Genomic DNA, 14,875 nt, shown 5'->3' with positions numbered 1-14,875 from the left:
GTCCTACTATACCCAAATACTTGTAGATCCTATCTCTTAGTATTCCTTCCAATAATTTACCTACTACCGATGTCAAACTTACCGGCCTATAATTTCCTGGCTTACTTTTTGAGCCTTTTTTTGACAACGGAATTACATGAGCTATCCTCCAATCCTCCAGTACCTGACCTGTGGATATCGACATTGGAAATATTTCTGCCAGGGCCCCTGCAATTTCAACTCTTGTCTCCTTCAAGTTCCGAGGGAATACCCTGTCAGGTACTGGGGATTTATCTACCCTGATTTGCCACAAGACAGCAAGCACCTCATCCTCTTTAATCTGTATGTTCCATGACCTCCCTACTTGTTTGCCTTGTTTCCATAGACTCCACTCAAGTTTCCTTAGCAAATACAGATGCAAAAAACAAATATTTAATATCTCTCCTATTTATTTTGCTTCCATACATAGCCGACCACTCTGATCTTCAAGAGGACCAATTTTATCCCTTACTATCCTTTTGCTCTTAACAACCCTGTTGAAGCTCTTAGGATTATCCTCCTCTTGCACAGTTAATATATTATGAATATTACGTATATTATCGGAAAACCGAATGGCATTTCTCACACCCAGTCGAAGGTGCTTCTCTAAAATTTATGCCCTTATTGTATTTATAACTTAATGCAGGCTTTGGCGGGATCACTGACAGAATAGAGTCAGATCACGACCCAGAACAAACTGCCTGCGTAAATGAGTCCGAAGAAAATGCGCTACAAAATACAGAACTAGTAGAAGGTATTGTAGACAAAGAGAAAACAAGACGGACCGAGGATAAGAACAGTGCCAGTAACGAAAGTGAACTCGATGCTACAGAAATGAGCGATAAAGTTCGGCGAACTGGCTTGCGTGACGAAAAGCCTAAGACATCGAAGGATGGGGGGTGGAGAGATGGTGAGTAAGCTTTAATACGACACTGATTGTCTTTCGAAATCCTTTACAAATTAAGCAGGCGCTTCTTTTTAATTTATTTGATTGAGCAGAGAGAAGTTGCTAGTGGCTTTCTGCCGGGCAGGAATTATCTGAGGAGACAAAAGGATGTCATTTGTCTTCCGGCAGTTTTTCGGCTACATAGGTATTGTCCAAGGGTTCAATGCGCACGGAGGAATCGGATGGCGGAAGATGCTCTTCCTGAATAACTCAGCGTGGGCTCTCAGGGTTCTGAATCACCATCCCGTTGGTAACAATGCGGAAAGGTCATTCCCTGAGTGCTAGTTGTCGTTAATAATGGATGCTGCCTTTCTGAGGCAGAGTTCCCTGAAGATGCCCTGGGAGCTTTTCAGCTGCCCTATCGCGTTGTACCGTTTCGCCCTCATTTAAATTTTAAAATAGCCCTAGGTTCAAAGAACGACTTGTCCGGCGCCTCTGCTTTAGCAACTGCGAGAGAAATTTGCAGATATCCAAACGTTTTAATCCCTATCCCAATCCCGGTATGATACAGAGATAAAGGAAAATCTTGACACCGGTAATGAATCAGACGGCAACACACCAGACAGAATAGCAACAGAAGTAGAAGCTGCCGACGATGAGAAAAGAGGACCTGCGGATGATGAACACCATGCTAATAATGGAGGTGAGGGGTCATTATAGTAAGACACTATCCTAGCCAGGTGCAAAATGGCTGATAGATTACTCTTTGAATTGCGCCATATAATGCCAGAGTCGTTAATCTATTGTTAAGTCAGCGCATGGTTTTACTCGTTAAAATTCCATGACACGAAATTTCAGAATCAGAATCATAATCAGAAATAGGCTGATTATCACCGGCATGTGACGTGGAAAATGTTAACTTAGCAGCAGCAGTTTCATGTCCTAAGTAATAAGGAAGAAAATTAAATGAATATAATAATAATAGAATAATAATAATAATAATAACAATTTATAAATCATTTACACAATACCTATGTTGAATAGATTATTAATCGTGCAAAACAGAAATATGGTATATTGAAAAAAGGAGGTATTGTGCAAGGGTTGAATGCCCATTTAGGAATCGTATGGCAGAGGGGGGGGGGGTATCTAATCCTGAATCTCTCACTATGTGCCTTCAGGATTCTGTATCTCCTACCGTGTGATAATAGTGAGAAAAGGGCATGCCCTGCGTGCTGGCTGCACTTAATAAAGGACACAGTTTTTCTGAGACGCAGATTCCTGAAGATGTAGTGGGGAATTTGTAGGCCTGTACCTAAGATGAAGCCGATGAATTTACAACCCTATGCAGCTTCTCTCGGTCTTTTGCAGTAGCCCCGCCCCATACCAAACTGTTATGCAGCCTGTCAGAATATTCTCCATGGTACATCTATAGAAGTTTTTGATTGCATTTATTGACATACCAAATCTCCTCAAACTCCAAATGATGTTTAGTCGCTGTCCAGGCCTCTTTATGACTGCATCGATATGTTGGGAAGGGGTTAGATTGTCAGAGGACTTGACACCCAGGAACTTTAAACAGCTCACTCTCTCCACTTCTGATCCTTCTATGAAAATGCTTACGTGTTCCTTCGTCTTAAGCTTCCTGAAGTCCACAATCAGCTCTTCCGTCTCACTGCCGTTCAGTGCAAGGTTCTCGCTGCGGCACCACTACACTAGTTGGCATACCTCACTCCTGTGTACACTCTCCTATCATGCTGAGATTCTACCAAAAAGTGTGGCATCGTTTGCAAACCAATAGATGGTATTTGATGTGTGCGTAGCCACACAGCACATAGAGAGTAGAGCAGTCTGCTAAGCTGAGAACACGCACCTCTGAGGTCAACTACTGTCGACCGTCAGCGAGAGGATATGTTATCACGGAACCGCACAGACTGTGCTCTTCCGGTTCGGAAGTCGAAGATCCAGGGAGAGTTACTGAAGCCCAGTTTCTGTTACTTCTCAATCAGGATTGTGCCATTGATGACAATAAATGCTGAGCTATAGTCAGTGTCGACGTTTCGGGCCGAAACCCTTCAATCAGGAGGGTTTCCTGATGAAGGGTTTCGAGCCGAAACGACGTCACTACCTCCTCCCATAGATGCTGTCTGGCCTGCTGAGTTCTGCCAGCATTTTGTGCTTTTATTTATTTCCAGCATCGGCAGACTCACTCGTGTTGCCTTTGAAAATCAAGTTCCACTGTGTTTGAAAATCTATTGAAAAGTCGTTGATATTAGTTTCCACCCTCGAATGTAGTGACGCACAGAACCACAGATACAAGTAAAGCGATGGTAGATCAACATTCTACAGATGGGGACCTGAGAGTTGCAGAGAAATGACACGATATAGAGCAGTTGAGCCGATTTTAGGTGCACCTTACCTATACCTGATACTCGATAGTTTTCAAGCTTATTCCAAATTCCTGATAACAGCGTCCGGCATTGCTGCCTTGAACTCTGATGCCGGTGAAATGTTAACTGAGTGCATCCAAACTCAATCTCAGGTTAGAGTTGATCGCTATTTAGGCATATACAGGTACACACAGGTGGAATAATGCCAAAAAAGTACAGTATTTTAGAACAGGAGAACTCACCATAAAAACAGGTATCTGTGCTGAAACTGTGCAGCTCGTATCAAACAGACTAGTGAAGTCTCCTGCCAAGTGTTGCCTCCTCCCTCGGCATCCGTTGGTGATTGAACTCTCGTGCCAAGTTTATATATTATTGGATTGTCAGTGTATCATTACTGCAAGCACAACTGATATTCCCGGATCCTGATAAGCGAATGTGCCTCTCCAGATGTTACACCGTTATTCTATTTAATACACTCCTGCAGGTTTTGGACGGGTCGCTTGCAGAATGGCCTCAGATCACGACCCAGAAGCAAAACAACCACCTGCCAGCGTGAAGGAGTCTGACAAAGCTGCCATACAAAATATAGAAAGAGAAGAAGATATTGCAGACAAAGCGAAAACAGCACCTACCGGAGATAGGCACGGTGCTGGTAATGCTTGTGAAGCCGAGGCGACGGAAATGACCTGTAAAGATCCGGTAACTGGCGTAAGAGACGACAGGCCTGGCACATCGGACGGTGGGGAAAGGATAGATGGTGAGTAACCTTTAATCAGACACTGATTGCGTTTCGAAGAACCTTACAAATTAAGAAGGTGCTTCATTTTTTTTAATCTCAATACGCAGAAGTAAATAGCTGGTGGATCTCCCCCAGACGGGCAGGATCTGAGGAGACAAAAATATACCACGTTTGTTTTTTTAGAATAGATTATGAGGCCACTCAGTCCTCGGTTATTATCATTTGGAAATGCATGCATTAATAAATGACACACTGTTATAAATACAGCAACTACCATTGATTCTCGCACTTACAGCGCTGTTTCATTTCTTTGAACCAAAACAGCGCAAATACACATAATGGTGCATTTTTTTTCAACACGATCTCTGTTCTGCAGTTCCCGATTGTTTTTTTTTTAAAGTATCTGTAGGGCAGTGTCAGCTAACTCTGAGAGGGAAAACGTTGACAAATGATGGTAAGAGCTGTAAATGCAGAGTAGTAAGCTTTCAAAAGAGGATGCAGAGCTCTCAAATATAACGGGGAAAGGTACATGGTAAAAAGCGTAGAAGCTAAGGAGCTATCCTTCGATGCTAGTGATTTGGGCAAACATCCGACTCAGACGGAAAGGAAGTAAGTTCCACTGTGTTTTAAAAATTTGCATCGTCGATCGTAGTGACGCACGGAATCTGAGATACAAAGTAAATTTAAAATCGCTCAACCTTCGGCAGATGGGGAACCGCGAGATGCAGAGAACTGACACAGGGAACGAGATAAGACGATTTTAGATAAACCTTACCGATACCGGAAACTGCAATTGGCTTGGAGTTTCTTCCACATTCTTGCTAATATAGTCTTGCCTTCCTGCTTTAATACCCGTGACCTATTAACTCGGTGCAGCGAAAGACAAAGTCAGATTAGAGTTGATCCTCATATACGCAGGTGAAATAATGCCAAAAAATATACATCAGGCAGCGTCACATACACTGTATTTTAGAATGGGATAATGCACAAGGAAAGTGGAAATCTCGGGCTAGAAACTGTGGTGCTCGTATCAAACGGACGAGTGTTGCCTCCCTCCGAATCCGATGGTGATTGATCTCTCATGGAACACAATAGAACCATAGAATATTGCAGCACAGAAACAGGCCTTTGGACATTCTTGGCTGTGCCGATCTATTTTTCAGCCTAGTCACACTGATCTGCACCTGGGCCATATCCCTCCAAACACCTCTCATCCATACACCTGTCCAAGTGTTTTATTAAATATCAAAAGTGAGCCCGCATTCCCCACTTCATCTCGCAGCTCATTCCGCACTCCCACCACTCTCTGGGTGAAGAAGGCCACCCTAATGTTTCCTTTAAACTTTTCCCCCTTCACCCTTAACCCATTCCCTCTGGTCTTCTTCTCCCCTGGAAAAAGCCTGCTTGCATTCTCCCTATCTATACCCATCATAATTTTATATGCTATCGAATCACCCCTCATTCTCCTACGCTCCAGGGAATAAAGTCCTAATCTATTCAACCTATCTCTATAACTCAGTTTCTCAAGTCCCGGCAACATCCTTGTAAACCTTGTCTGCACTCTTTAAACCTTATTAATATCTTTCCTGTAATCAGGTGAACAAAATTGCACACAGTACTCCAAATTCGGTCTCACCAAATGTCTTACACAACCTCACCATTACATTCCAACTCTTATACTCAATACTTTGATTTAGAAAGGCCAATGTTTCAAAAGGTCTCTTTACAACCCTATCTACTTGTGACGCAACTTTTCGGGGATTATGTATCTGTACTCCCAGATCCCTCTGTTCTACTGCACTCCTAAGTGTCCCAACATTTACCTTGTATGTTCTACCTTGCTTTGACTTTCCAAGGTGCAATACTTCACACTTGTCCGCATTAAACTCCATCTGCCATTTTTCAGCCCATTCCTCCAGCTGGTCCAGATCCCTCTGCAAGGTTTGAAAACCTTCCTCACTGTCCACAACACCTCCAATCTTTGTATCATCAGCAAATCTGTTTACCAATGTGCTATATTATCATCCAGATCATTGATATAGATGACAATTAACAATGGACCTAGCACTGATCACTGCGGCACACTACTAGTCACATGCCTCCAGACCCTGGCTATTATTCATTGAGCCAATGTCTAATCCAATTTACTACCTCTCCATGTATACCTAGCGACTGAAACTTCCTAACTAACCTCCCATGTGGGACCTTGTCAAAGGATTTACTGAAGTCCATGTAGACAACATCCACTGCCTTCCCTTCATCCACTTTCCTGGTAACGTCCTCGAAAAAACTCTAATAGTTTGCTTAAACATGACCTACCACTCACAAAGCCATTCGGACTTTTTCTAATAAGTCCTTGTCTACCCAATTACTTGTAGATCCTATCTCTTAGTATTCCTTCCAATAATTTACCTACTACCGATGTCAAACTTACCGGCCTATAATTTCCTGGCTTACTTTTTGAGCCTTTTTTTGACAACGGAATTACATGAGCTATCCTCCAATCCTCCAGTACCTGACCTGTGGATATCGACATTGGAAATATTTCTGCCAGGGCCCCTGCAATTTCAAATCTTGTCTCCTTCAAGTTCCGAGGGAATACCCTGTCAGGTACTGGGGATTTATCTACCCTGATTTGCCACAAGACAGCAAGCACCTCATCCTCTTTAATCTGTATGTTCCATGACCTCCCTACTTGTTTGCCTTGTTTCCATAGACTCCACTCAAGTTTCCTTAGCAAATACAGATGCAAAAAAACAAACATTTAATATCTCTCCCATTTATTTTGCTTCCATACATAGCCGACCACTCTGATCTTCAAGAGGACCAATTTTATCCCTTACTATTCTTTTGCTCTTAACCAGCCTGTAGAAGCTCTTAGGATTATCCTTCTCTTGCACAGTTAATATATTATGAATATTAAGTATATTATCGGTAGCCCAAATGGTATTTATCACACCCAGTCGAAAGAGCTTCTCTAAATGTTGTTCCCTTATTGTATTTATAATTTAATGCAGGCGTTGGCGGGATCACTGACAGAATAGAGTCAGATCACGACCCAGAACAAACTGCCAGCGTAAATGAGTCCGAAAAAAATGCTCTACAAAATATAGAAGTAGTAGAATGTATTGTAGACACAGAGAAAACAAGACGGACCGAGGATAAGAACAGTGCCAGTAACGAAAGTGAACTCGATGCTGCAGAAATGAGCGAGAAAGTTCGGCGAACTGGCTTGCGTGACGAAAAGCCTAAGACATCGAAGGATGGGGGGTGGAGAGATGGTGAGTAAGCTTTAATACGATACTGATTGTCTTTCGAAATCCTTTACAAATGAAGCAGGCGATTCTTTTTAATTTATTTGAATGAGCAGAGAGAAGTTGCTAGTGGATATCTGCCGGGCAGGAATTATCTGAGGAGACAAAAGGATGCCATTTGTCTTCCGGCAGTTTTTAGGCTACATAGGTATTGTCCAAGGGTTCAATGCGCACTGAGGAATCGGATGGCGGAAGATGCTCTTCTTGAATAAGTCACCGTGGGCTCTCAGGGCTCTGAATCTCCATCCCGTTGGTAACAATGCGGAAAGGTCATTCCCTGAGTGCTAGTTGTCGTTAATAATGGATGCTGCCTTTCTGAGACAGAGTTCCCTGAAGATGACCTGGGAGCTTTTCTGCCCTATCGCGTTGTCCCGTTTCGCCCTCATTTAAATTTTAAAATAGCCCTAGGTTCAAAGAACGACTTGTCCGGCGCCTCTGCTTTGCCAAATGAGAGAGAAATTTGCAGATATCCAAACGTTTTAATCCCTATCCCAATCCCGGTCTGATACAGAAACAAAGGAAAATCTTGACACCGGCAATGAATCAGACGGCAACACACCAGAGAGAATAGCAACGGAAGTAGAAGCTGCCGACGATGAGAAAAGAGGACCTGCGGTTGATGAACACCATGCTAATAATGGAGGTGAGGGGTCATTATACTCAGCCACTATCCTAACCAGGTGCAAAATAGCTGATAGATTACTCTTTGAATTGCGCCATATAATGCCAGAGTCGTTAATCTACTGTTAAGTCAGCGCATGGTTTTACTCGTTAAAATCCCATGACACGAAATTTCAGAATCAGAATCAGAATCAGAACTAAGCTGATTATCACCGGCACGTGACGTGGAAAATGTTAACTTAGCAGCAGCAGTTTAATGTCCTAAGTAATAAGGAAGAAAATTAATTGAATATAATAATAATAGAATAATAATAATAACAATTTATAAATCATTTACACAATACCTAGGTTGAATAGATTATTAATCGTGCAAAACAGAAATATGGTATATTGAAAAAAGGAGGTATTGTCCAAGGGTTGAATGCCCATTTAGGAATCGGGTGGCAGCGGGGGGGGGGGGGGGAAATCTAATCCTGAATCTCACACTATGTGCCTTCAGGCTTCTGTATCTCCTACCCTGTGATAATAGTGAGAAAAGGACATGCCCTGCGTGCTGGCTGCACTTAATAAAGGACACTGTTTTTCTGAGACGCAGATTCCTGAAGATGCCCTGGGGAATTTGTAGGCCTGTACCTAAGATGAAGCCGATGAATTTACAACCCTCTGCAGCTTCTTTCGGTCTTTTGCAGTAGCCCCGCCCCATACCAAACAGTTATGCAGCCTGTCAGAATATTCGCCATGGTACATCTATAGAAGTTTTTGATTGCATTTATTGACATACCAAATCTCCTCAAACTCCAAATGATGTTTAGTCGCTGTCCAGGACTATTTATGACTGCATCGATATGTTGGGAAGGGGTTAGATTGTCAGAGGACTTGAGACCCAGGAACTTTAAACAGCTCACTGTCTCCACTTCTGATCCTTCTATGAAAATGCTTAAGTGTTCCTTCGTTTTAAGCTTCCTGAAGTCCACAATCAGCTCTTCCGTCTCACTGCCGTTCAGTACCAGGTTCTCGCTGCGGCACCACTACACTAGTTGGCATACCTCACTCCTGTGTACACTCTCCTATCATGCTGAGATTCTACCAAAAAGTGTGGCATCGTTTGCAAACCAATAGATGGTATTTGATGTGTGCGTAGCCACACAGCACATAGAGAGTAGAGCAGTCTGCTAAGCTGAGAACACGCACCTCTGAGGTCAACTACTGTCGACCGTCTGCGAGAGGATAAGTTATCACGGTTCCGCACAGACGGTGCTCTTCCGGTTCGGAAGTCGAAGATCCAGGGAGAGTTACTGAAGCCTAGTTTCTGTTACTTCTCAATCAGGATTGTGCCATTGATGGCATTAAATGCTGAGCTATAGTCAGTGACGACGTTTCGGGCCGAAACCCTTCTATCAGGAGGGTTTCCTGATGAAGGGTTTCGAGCCGAAACGACGTCACTACCACCTCCCATAGATGCTGTCTGGCCTGCTGGGTTCTGCCAGCATTTGTGCTTTTATTTATTTCCAGCATCGGTGGACTCACTCGTGTTGCCTTTGAAAATCAAGTTCCACTGTGTTTGGAAATCTATTGAAAAGTCGTTGATATTAGTTTCCACCCTCGAATGTAGTGACGCACAGAACCACAGATACAAGGAAAACAATGGTAGATCAACATTCTACAGATGGGGACCTGAGAGTTGCAGAGAAATGACACGATATAGAGCAGTTGTGCCGATTTTAGGTGCACCTTCCCTATACCTGATACTCGATAGTTTTCAAGCATATTCCAAATTCCTGATAATAGCGTCCGGCATTGCCGCCCTGAACTCTGATACCGGTGAAATGTTAACTCGCTGCATCAAAACTCAAACTCAGGTTAGCGTTGATCGCTATGTAGGTATATACAGATACACACAGATGGAATAATGCCAACAAAAGTACAGTATTTTAGAACAGGAGAACTCACCATAAAAAAAGGTATCTGTGTTGAAACTGTGCAGCTCGTATCAAACAGACTAGGGAAGTCTCCTGCCAGGTGTTGCCTCGTCCCTCCGCATCCGTTGGTATTGAACTCTCGTGCCAAGTTTATATATTATTGGATTTTCAGTGTATCATTACTGCAAGCACAACTGATATTCCCGGATCCAGATAAGCGAATGTGCCTCTCCAGATGTTACACCTTTATTCAATTTAATACTTACCTGCAGGTTTTGGAGGGGTCGCTTGCAGAATGGCCTCAGATCCCGACCCAGAAGCAAAAGAACAACCTGCCAGCGTGAATGAGTCTGACAAAGCTGCCAGACAAAATATAGAAAGAGAAGAAGATATTGCAGACAAAGCGAAAACAGCACCTGCCGGAGATCGGCAAGGTGCTGGTAATGCTTGTGAAGCCGAGGCGACGGAAATGACCTGTAAAGATCCGGTAACTGGCGTACGAGACGACAGGCCTGGCACATCGGACGGTGGGGAAAGGATAGATGGTGAGTAAGCTTTAATCAGACACTGATTGCGTTTCGAAGAACCTTACAAATTAAGAAGGTGCTTCGTTTATTTTAAATCTCAATACGCAGAAGTAAATTGCTGGTGGATCTCCCCCAGACGGGCAGGATCTGAGAAGACAAAAATATACAACGTTTGTTTTTTTAGAATAGATTAGGGGGCCACTCATTCCTCCTTTATAATAATTTGAAAACGCATGCATTAATAAATGACACACTGTTATAAATACAGCAATTACCATTGATTCTCGCACTTACTGCGCTGTTTCATTACTTTGAACCAAAACAGCGCAAATATACATAATAGTGCATTTTTTTCAACACGATCTGTGTTCTGCAATTCCCGTTTATTTTTAAAGTGTCTGTAGGGCAGTGTCAGCTAACACTGAGAGGGAAAACGTTGACAAATGATGGTAAGAGCTGTAAATGCAGTGTAGTAAGCTTTCAAAAGAGGATGCAGAGCTCTCAAATATAACGGGGAAAGGTACATGGCGAAAAGGGTTGAAGCTAAGGAGCTATCCTTCGATACTAGTGATTTGGGCAAACATCCGACTCAGACGGAAAGGAAGTAAGTTCCACTGTGTTTTATAAATTTGCATCGTCGAACGTTGTGACGCACGGAATCAGAGATACAAAGTAAATTTAAAATCGCTCAACCTTCGGCAGATGGGGAACCGAGAGATGCAGAGAACTGACGCAGTGAACGAGATAAGACGATTTTAGATAAACCTTACCGATACCGGAAACTGCAATTGGCTTGGATTTTCTTCCACATTCTTGCTAATATCGTCTTGCCTTCCTGCTTTGATACCCGTGACCTATTAACTCGGTGCAGCGATAGACAAAGTCAGATTAGGGTTGATCCTCATATACGCAGGTGAAATAATGCCAAATATTATACATCAGGTAGCGTCACATAAACTGAATTTTAGAATGGGACAATGCACAAGGAAAGTGAAAATCTCGGGCTGAAAACTGTGGTGCTCGTATCAAACGGACGAGTGTTGCTTCCCACCGAATCCGATAGTGAATGATCTTTCATGGAATAATAGAACCATAGAATATTGCAGCACAGAAACAGGCCTTTGACCATTCTTGGCTGTGCCGATCTATTTTTCAGCCTAGTCACACTGATCTGCACCTGGCCATATCCCTCCAAACACCTCTCCTCCATACACCTGTCCAAGTGTTTTATTAAATGTCAAAATTGAGCCCGCATTCACCACTTCATCTCGCAGCTCATTCCGCACTCCCATCACTCTCTGGGTGAAGAAGGCCACACTAATGTTCCCTTTAAACTTTTCCCCCTTCACCCTTAACCCATCTCTGGTCTTCTTCTACCCTGGAAAAGGCCTGCTTGCCTTTACCCTATCTATACCCATCATAATTTTATATACTATCAAATCACCCCTCATTCTCCTACGATCCCTGGAATAAAGCCGTAATCTATTCAACCTATCTCTGTAACTCAGTTTCTAGAGTCCCAGCAACATCCTTGTAAACCTTGTCTGCACTCTTTAAACCTTATTAATATCTTTCCTGTAATCAGGTGACCAAAACTGCACACAATACTCCAAATTCGGTCTCACCAAATGTCTTACACAACCTCACCATTACATTCCAACTCTTATACTCAATACTTTGATTTAGAAAGGCCAATGTTTCAAAAGGTCTCTTTACAATCCTATCTACTTGTGACGCCACTTTTAGGGGATTTTGTATCTGTACTCCCAGATCCCTCTGTTCTACTGGACTCCTCAGTGTCCCAACATTTACCTTGTATGTTCTACCTTGGTTTGACTTTCCAAAGTGCAATACTTCACCCGTGTCCGCATTAAACTCCATCTGCCATTTTTCAGCCCATTCCTCCAGCTGGTCCAGATCCCTCTGCAAGCTTTGAAAACCTTCCTCACTGTCCACAACACCTCCAATCTTTGTATCATCAGCAAAATTGTTGATCCAATGTGCTATATTATCATCCAGATCATTGATATAGATGACAATTAACAATGGACCTAGCACTGATCACTGCGGCACACCACTAGTCACAGGCCTCCACACTCTGGCTATTATTCATTGAGCCAAAGTCTAATCCAATTTACTACCTCTCCATGTATACCTAGCGACTGAATCTTCCTAACTAACCTCCCATGTGGGACATTGTCAATGGATTTAATGAAGTCCATGTAGACAACATCCACTGCCTTCCCTTCATCCACTTTTCTGGTAACTTCCTCGAAAAAACTCTAATAGGTTGGTTAAACATGCACTACCACGCACAATGCCATTCGGACTTTTTCTAATAAGTCAATGTCTATCCAAATACTTGTAGATCCTATCTCTTAGTATTCCCTCCAATAATTTACCTACTACCGATGTCAAACTTACCGGCCTATAATTCCCTGGCTTACTTTTTGAGCCTTTTTTTAACAACAGAACTACATGAGCCATCCTCCAATCCTCCGGGACCTGACCCGTGGATATCGATATTGGAAATATTTCTGCCAGGGCCCCTGCAATTTCAACTCCTGTCTCCTTCAGTTTCCGACGGAATACCCTGTCAGGTACTGGGGATTTATATACCCTGATTTGCCACAAGACAGCAAGCACCTCATCCTCTTTAATCTGTATGTTCCATGACCTCCCTACTTGTTTGCCTTGTTTCCATAGACTCCACTCAAGTTTCCTTAGCAAATACAGATGCAAAAAAAAACAAACATTTAATATCTCTCCAATTTATTTTGCTTCCATACATAGCCGACCACTCTGATCCTCAAGAGGACCAATTTTATCCCTTACTATTCTTTTGATCTTAACCAGCCTGTAGAAGCTCTTAGGATTATCCTTCTCTTGCACAGTTAATATATTATGAATATTAAGTATATTATCGGTAGCCCAAATGGTATTTATCACACCCAGTCGAAAGTGCTTCCCTAAATGTTGTTCCCTTATTGTATTTATAATTTAATGCAGGCGTTGGCGGGATCACTGACAGAATAGAGTCAGATCACGACCCTGAACAAACTGCCAGCGTAAATGAGTCCGAAAAAAATGCTCTACAAAATATAGAAGTAGTAGAATGTATTGTAGACACAGAGAAAACAAGACGGACCGAGGATAAGAACAGTGCCAGTAACGAAAGTGAACTCGATGCTGCAGAAATGAGCGAGAAAGTTCGGCGAACTGGCTTGCGTGACGAAAAGCCTAAGACATCGAAGGATGGGGGGTGGAGAGATGGTGAGTAAGCTTTAATACGATACTGATTGTCTTTCGAAATCCTTTACAAATGAAGCAGGCGATTCTTTTTAATTTATTTGAATGAGCAGAGAGAAGTTGCTAGTGGATATCTGCCGGGCAGGAATGATCTGAGGTGACAAAAAGATGCCATTTGTCTTCCGGCAGTTTTTAGGCTACATAGGTATTGTCCAAGTGTTCAATGCGCACTGAGGAATCGAATGGCGGAAGATGCTCTTCCTGAATAACTCAGCGTGGGCTCTCAGGGTACGGAATCTCCATCCCGTTGGTAACAATGCGGAAAGGTCATTCCCTGAATGCTAGTTGTCCTTAATAATGGATGCTGATTTCTGAGGCAGAGTTCCCTGAAGATGCCCTGTGAGCTTTTCAGCTGCCCTATCGCATTGTCCCGTTTCGCCCTCATTTAAATTTTAAATTAGCCCTAGGTTCAAAGAACGACTTGTCCGGCGCCTCTGCTTTGCCAAATGAGAGAGAAATTTGCAGATATCCAAACGTTTTAATCCCTATCCCAATCCCGGTCTGATACAGAAACAAAGGAAAATCTTGACACCGGTAATGAATCAGACGGCAGTACACCAGACAGAATAGCAACAGAAGTAGAAGCTGCCGACGATGAGAAAAGTGGACCTGCGGATGGTGAAGACCATGCTGATAATGGAGGTGAGGGGTCATTATAGTAAGACACTATCCTAACCAGGTGCAAAATGTCTGATAAATTACTCTTTGAATTGCGCCATATAATGCCAGAGTCGTTAATCTATTGTTAAGTCAGCGCATGGTTTTACTCGTTAAAATCCCATGACACGAAATTTCAGAATCAGAATCATAATCAGAACTAGGCTAATTATCACCGGCATGTGACGTGGAAAATGTTAACTTAGCAGCAGCAGTTTAATGTACTAAGTAATAAGGAAGAAAATTAAATGAATATAATAATAATAGAATAATAATAATAACAATTTATAAATCATTTACACAATACCTATGTTGAATAGATTATTAATCGTGCAAAACAGAAATATGGTATATTGAAAAAAGGAGGTATTGTCCAAGGGTTGAATGCCCATTTAGGAATCGGATGGCAGAGGGGAGGAATCTAATCCTGAATCTCTCACTATGTGCCTTCAGGATTCTGTATCTCCTACCCTGTGATAATAGTGAGAAAACGGC

The 14,875-nt window shown here is 42.6% G+C and overlaps 1 protein-coding gene across 1 annotated transcript in view; it reads left to right on the top strand.

Moving 5' to 3' along the window:
- Nucleotides 1-10,440, top strand: part of LOC140722861 (uncharacterized) — a 118,100-nt gene extending 107,660 nt beyond the window's left edge. The window contains exons 22-24 of the mRNA XM_073037501.1: nucleotides 7,051-7,314; nucleotides 7,859-7,990; nucleotides 10,160-10,440. Of these exons, the coding sequence (XP_072893602.1) occupies nucleotides 7,051-7,314; nucleotides 7,859-7,990; nucleotides 10,160-10,440 (677 nt within the window). The remainder of the gene's footprint in view (nucleotides 1-7,050; nucleotides 7,315-7,858; nucleotides 7,991-10,159) is intronic.
- Nucleotides 10,441-14,875: the final 4,435 nt, after the last annotated feature.

The sequence above is a fragment of the Hemitrygon akajei genome, unplaced genomic scaffold (genome assembly GCF_048418815.1).
Source record: "Hemitrygon akajei unplaced genomic scaffold, sHemAka1.3 Scf000091, whole genome shotgun sequence".
In the NCBI taxonomy this organism is placed as follows: Eukaryota; Metazoa; Chordata; class Chondrichthyes; order Myliobatiformes; family Dasyatidae; genus Hemitrygon; species Hemitrygon akajei.
This window is presented reverse-complemented; position numbering and strand designations above follow the sequence as displayed.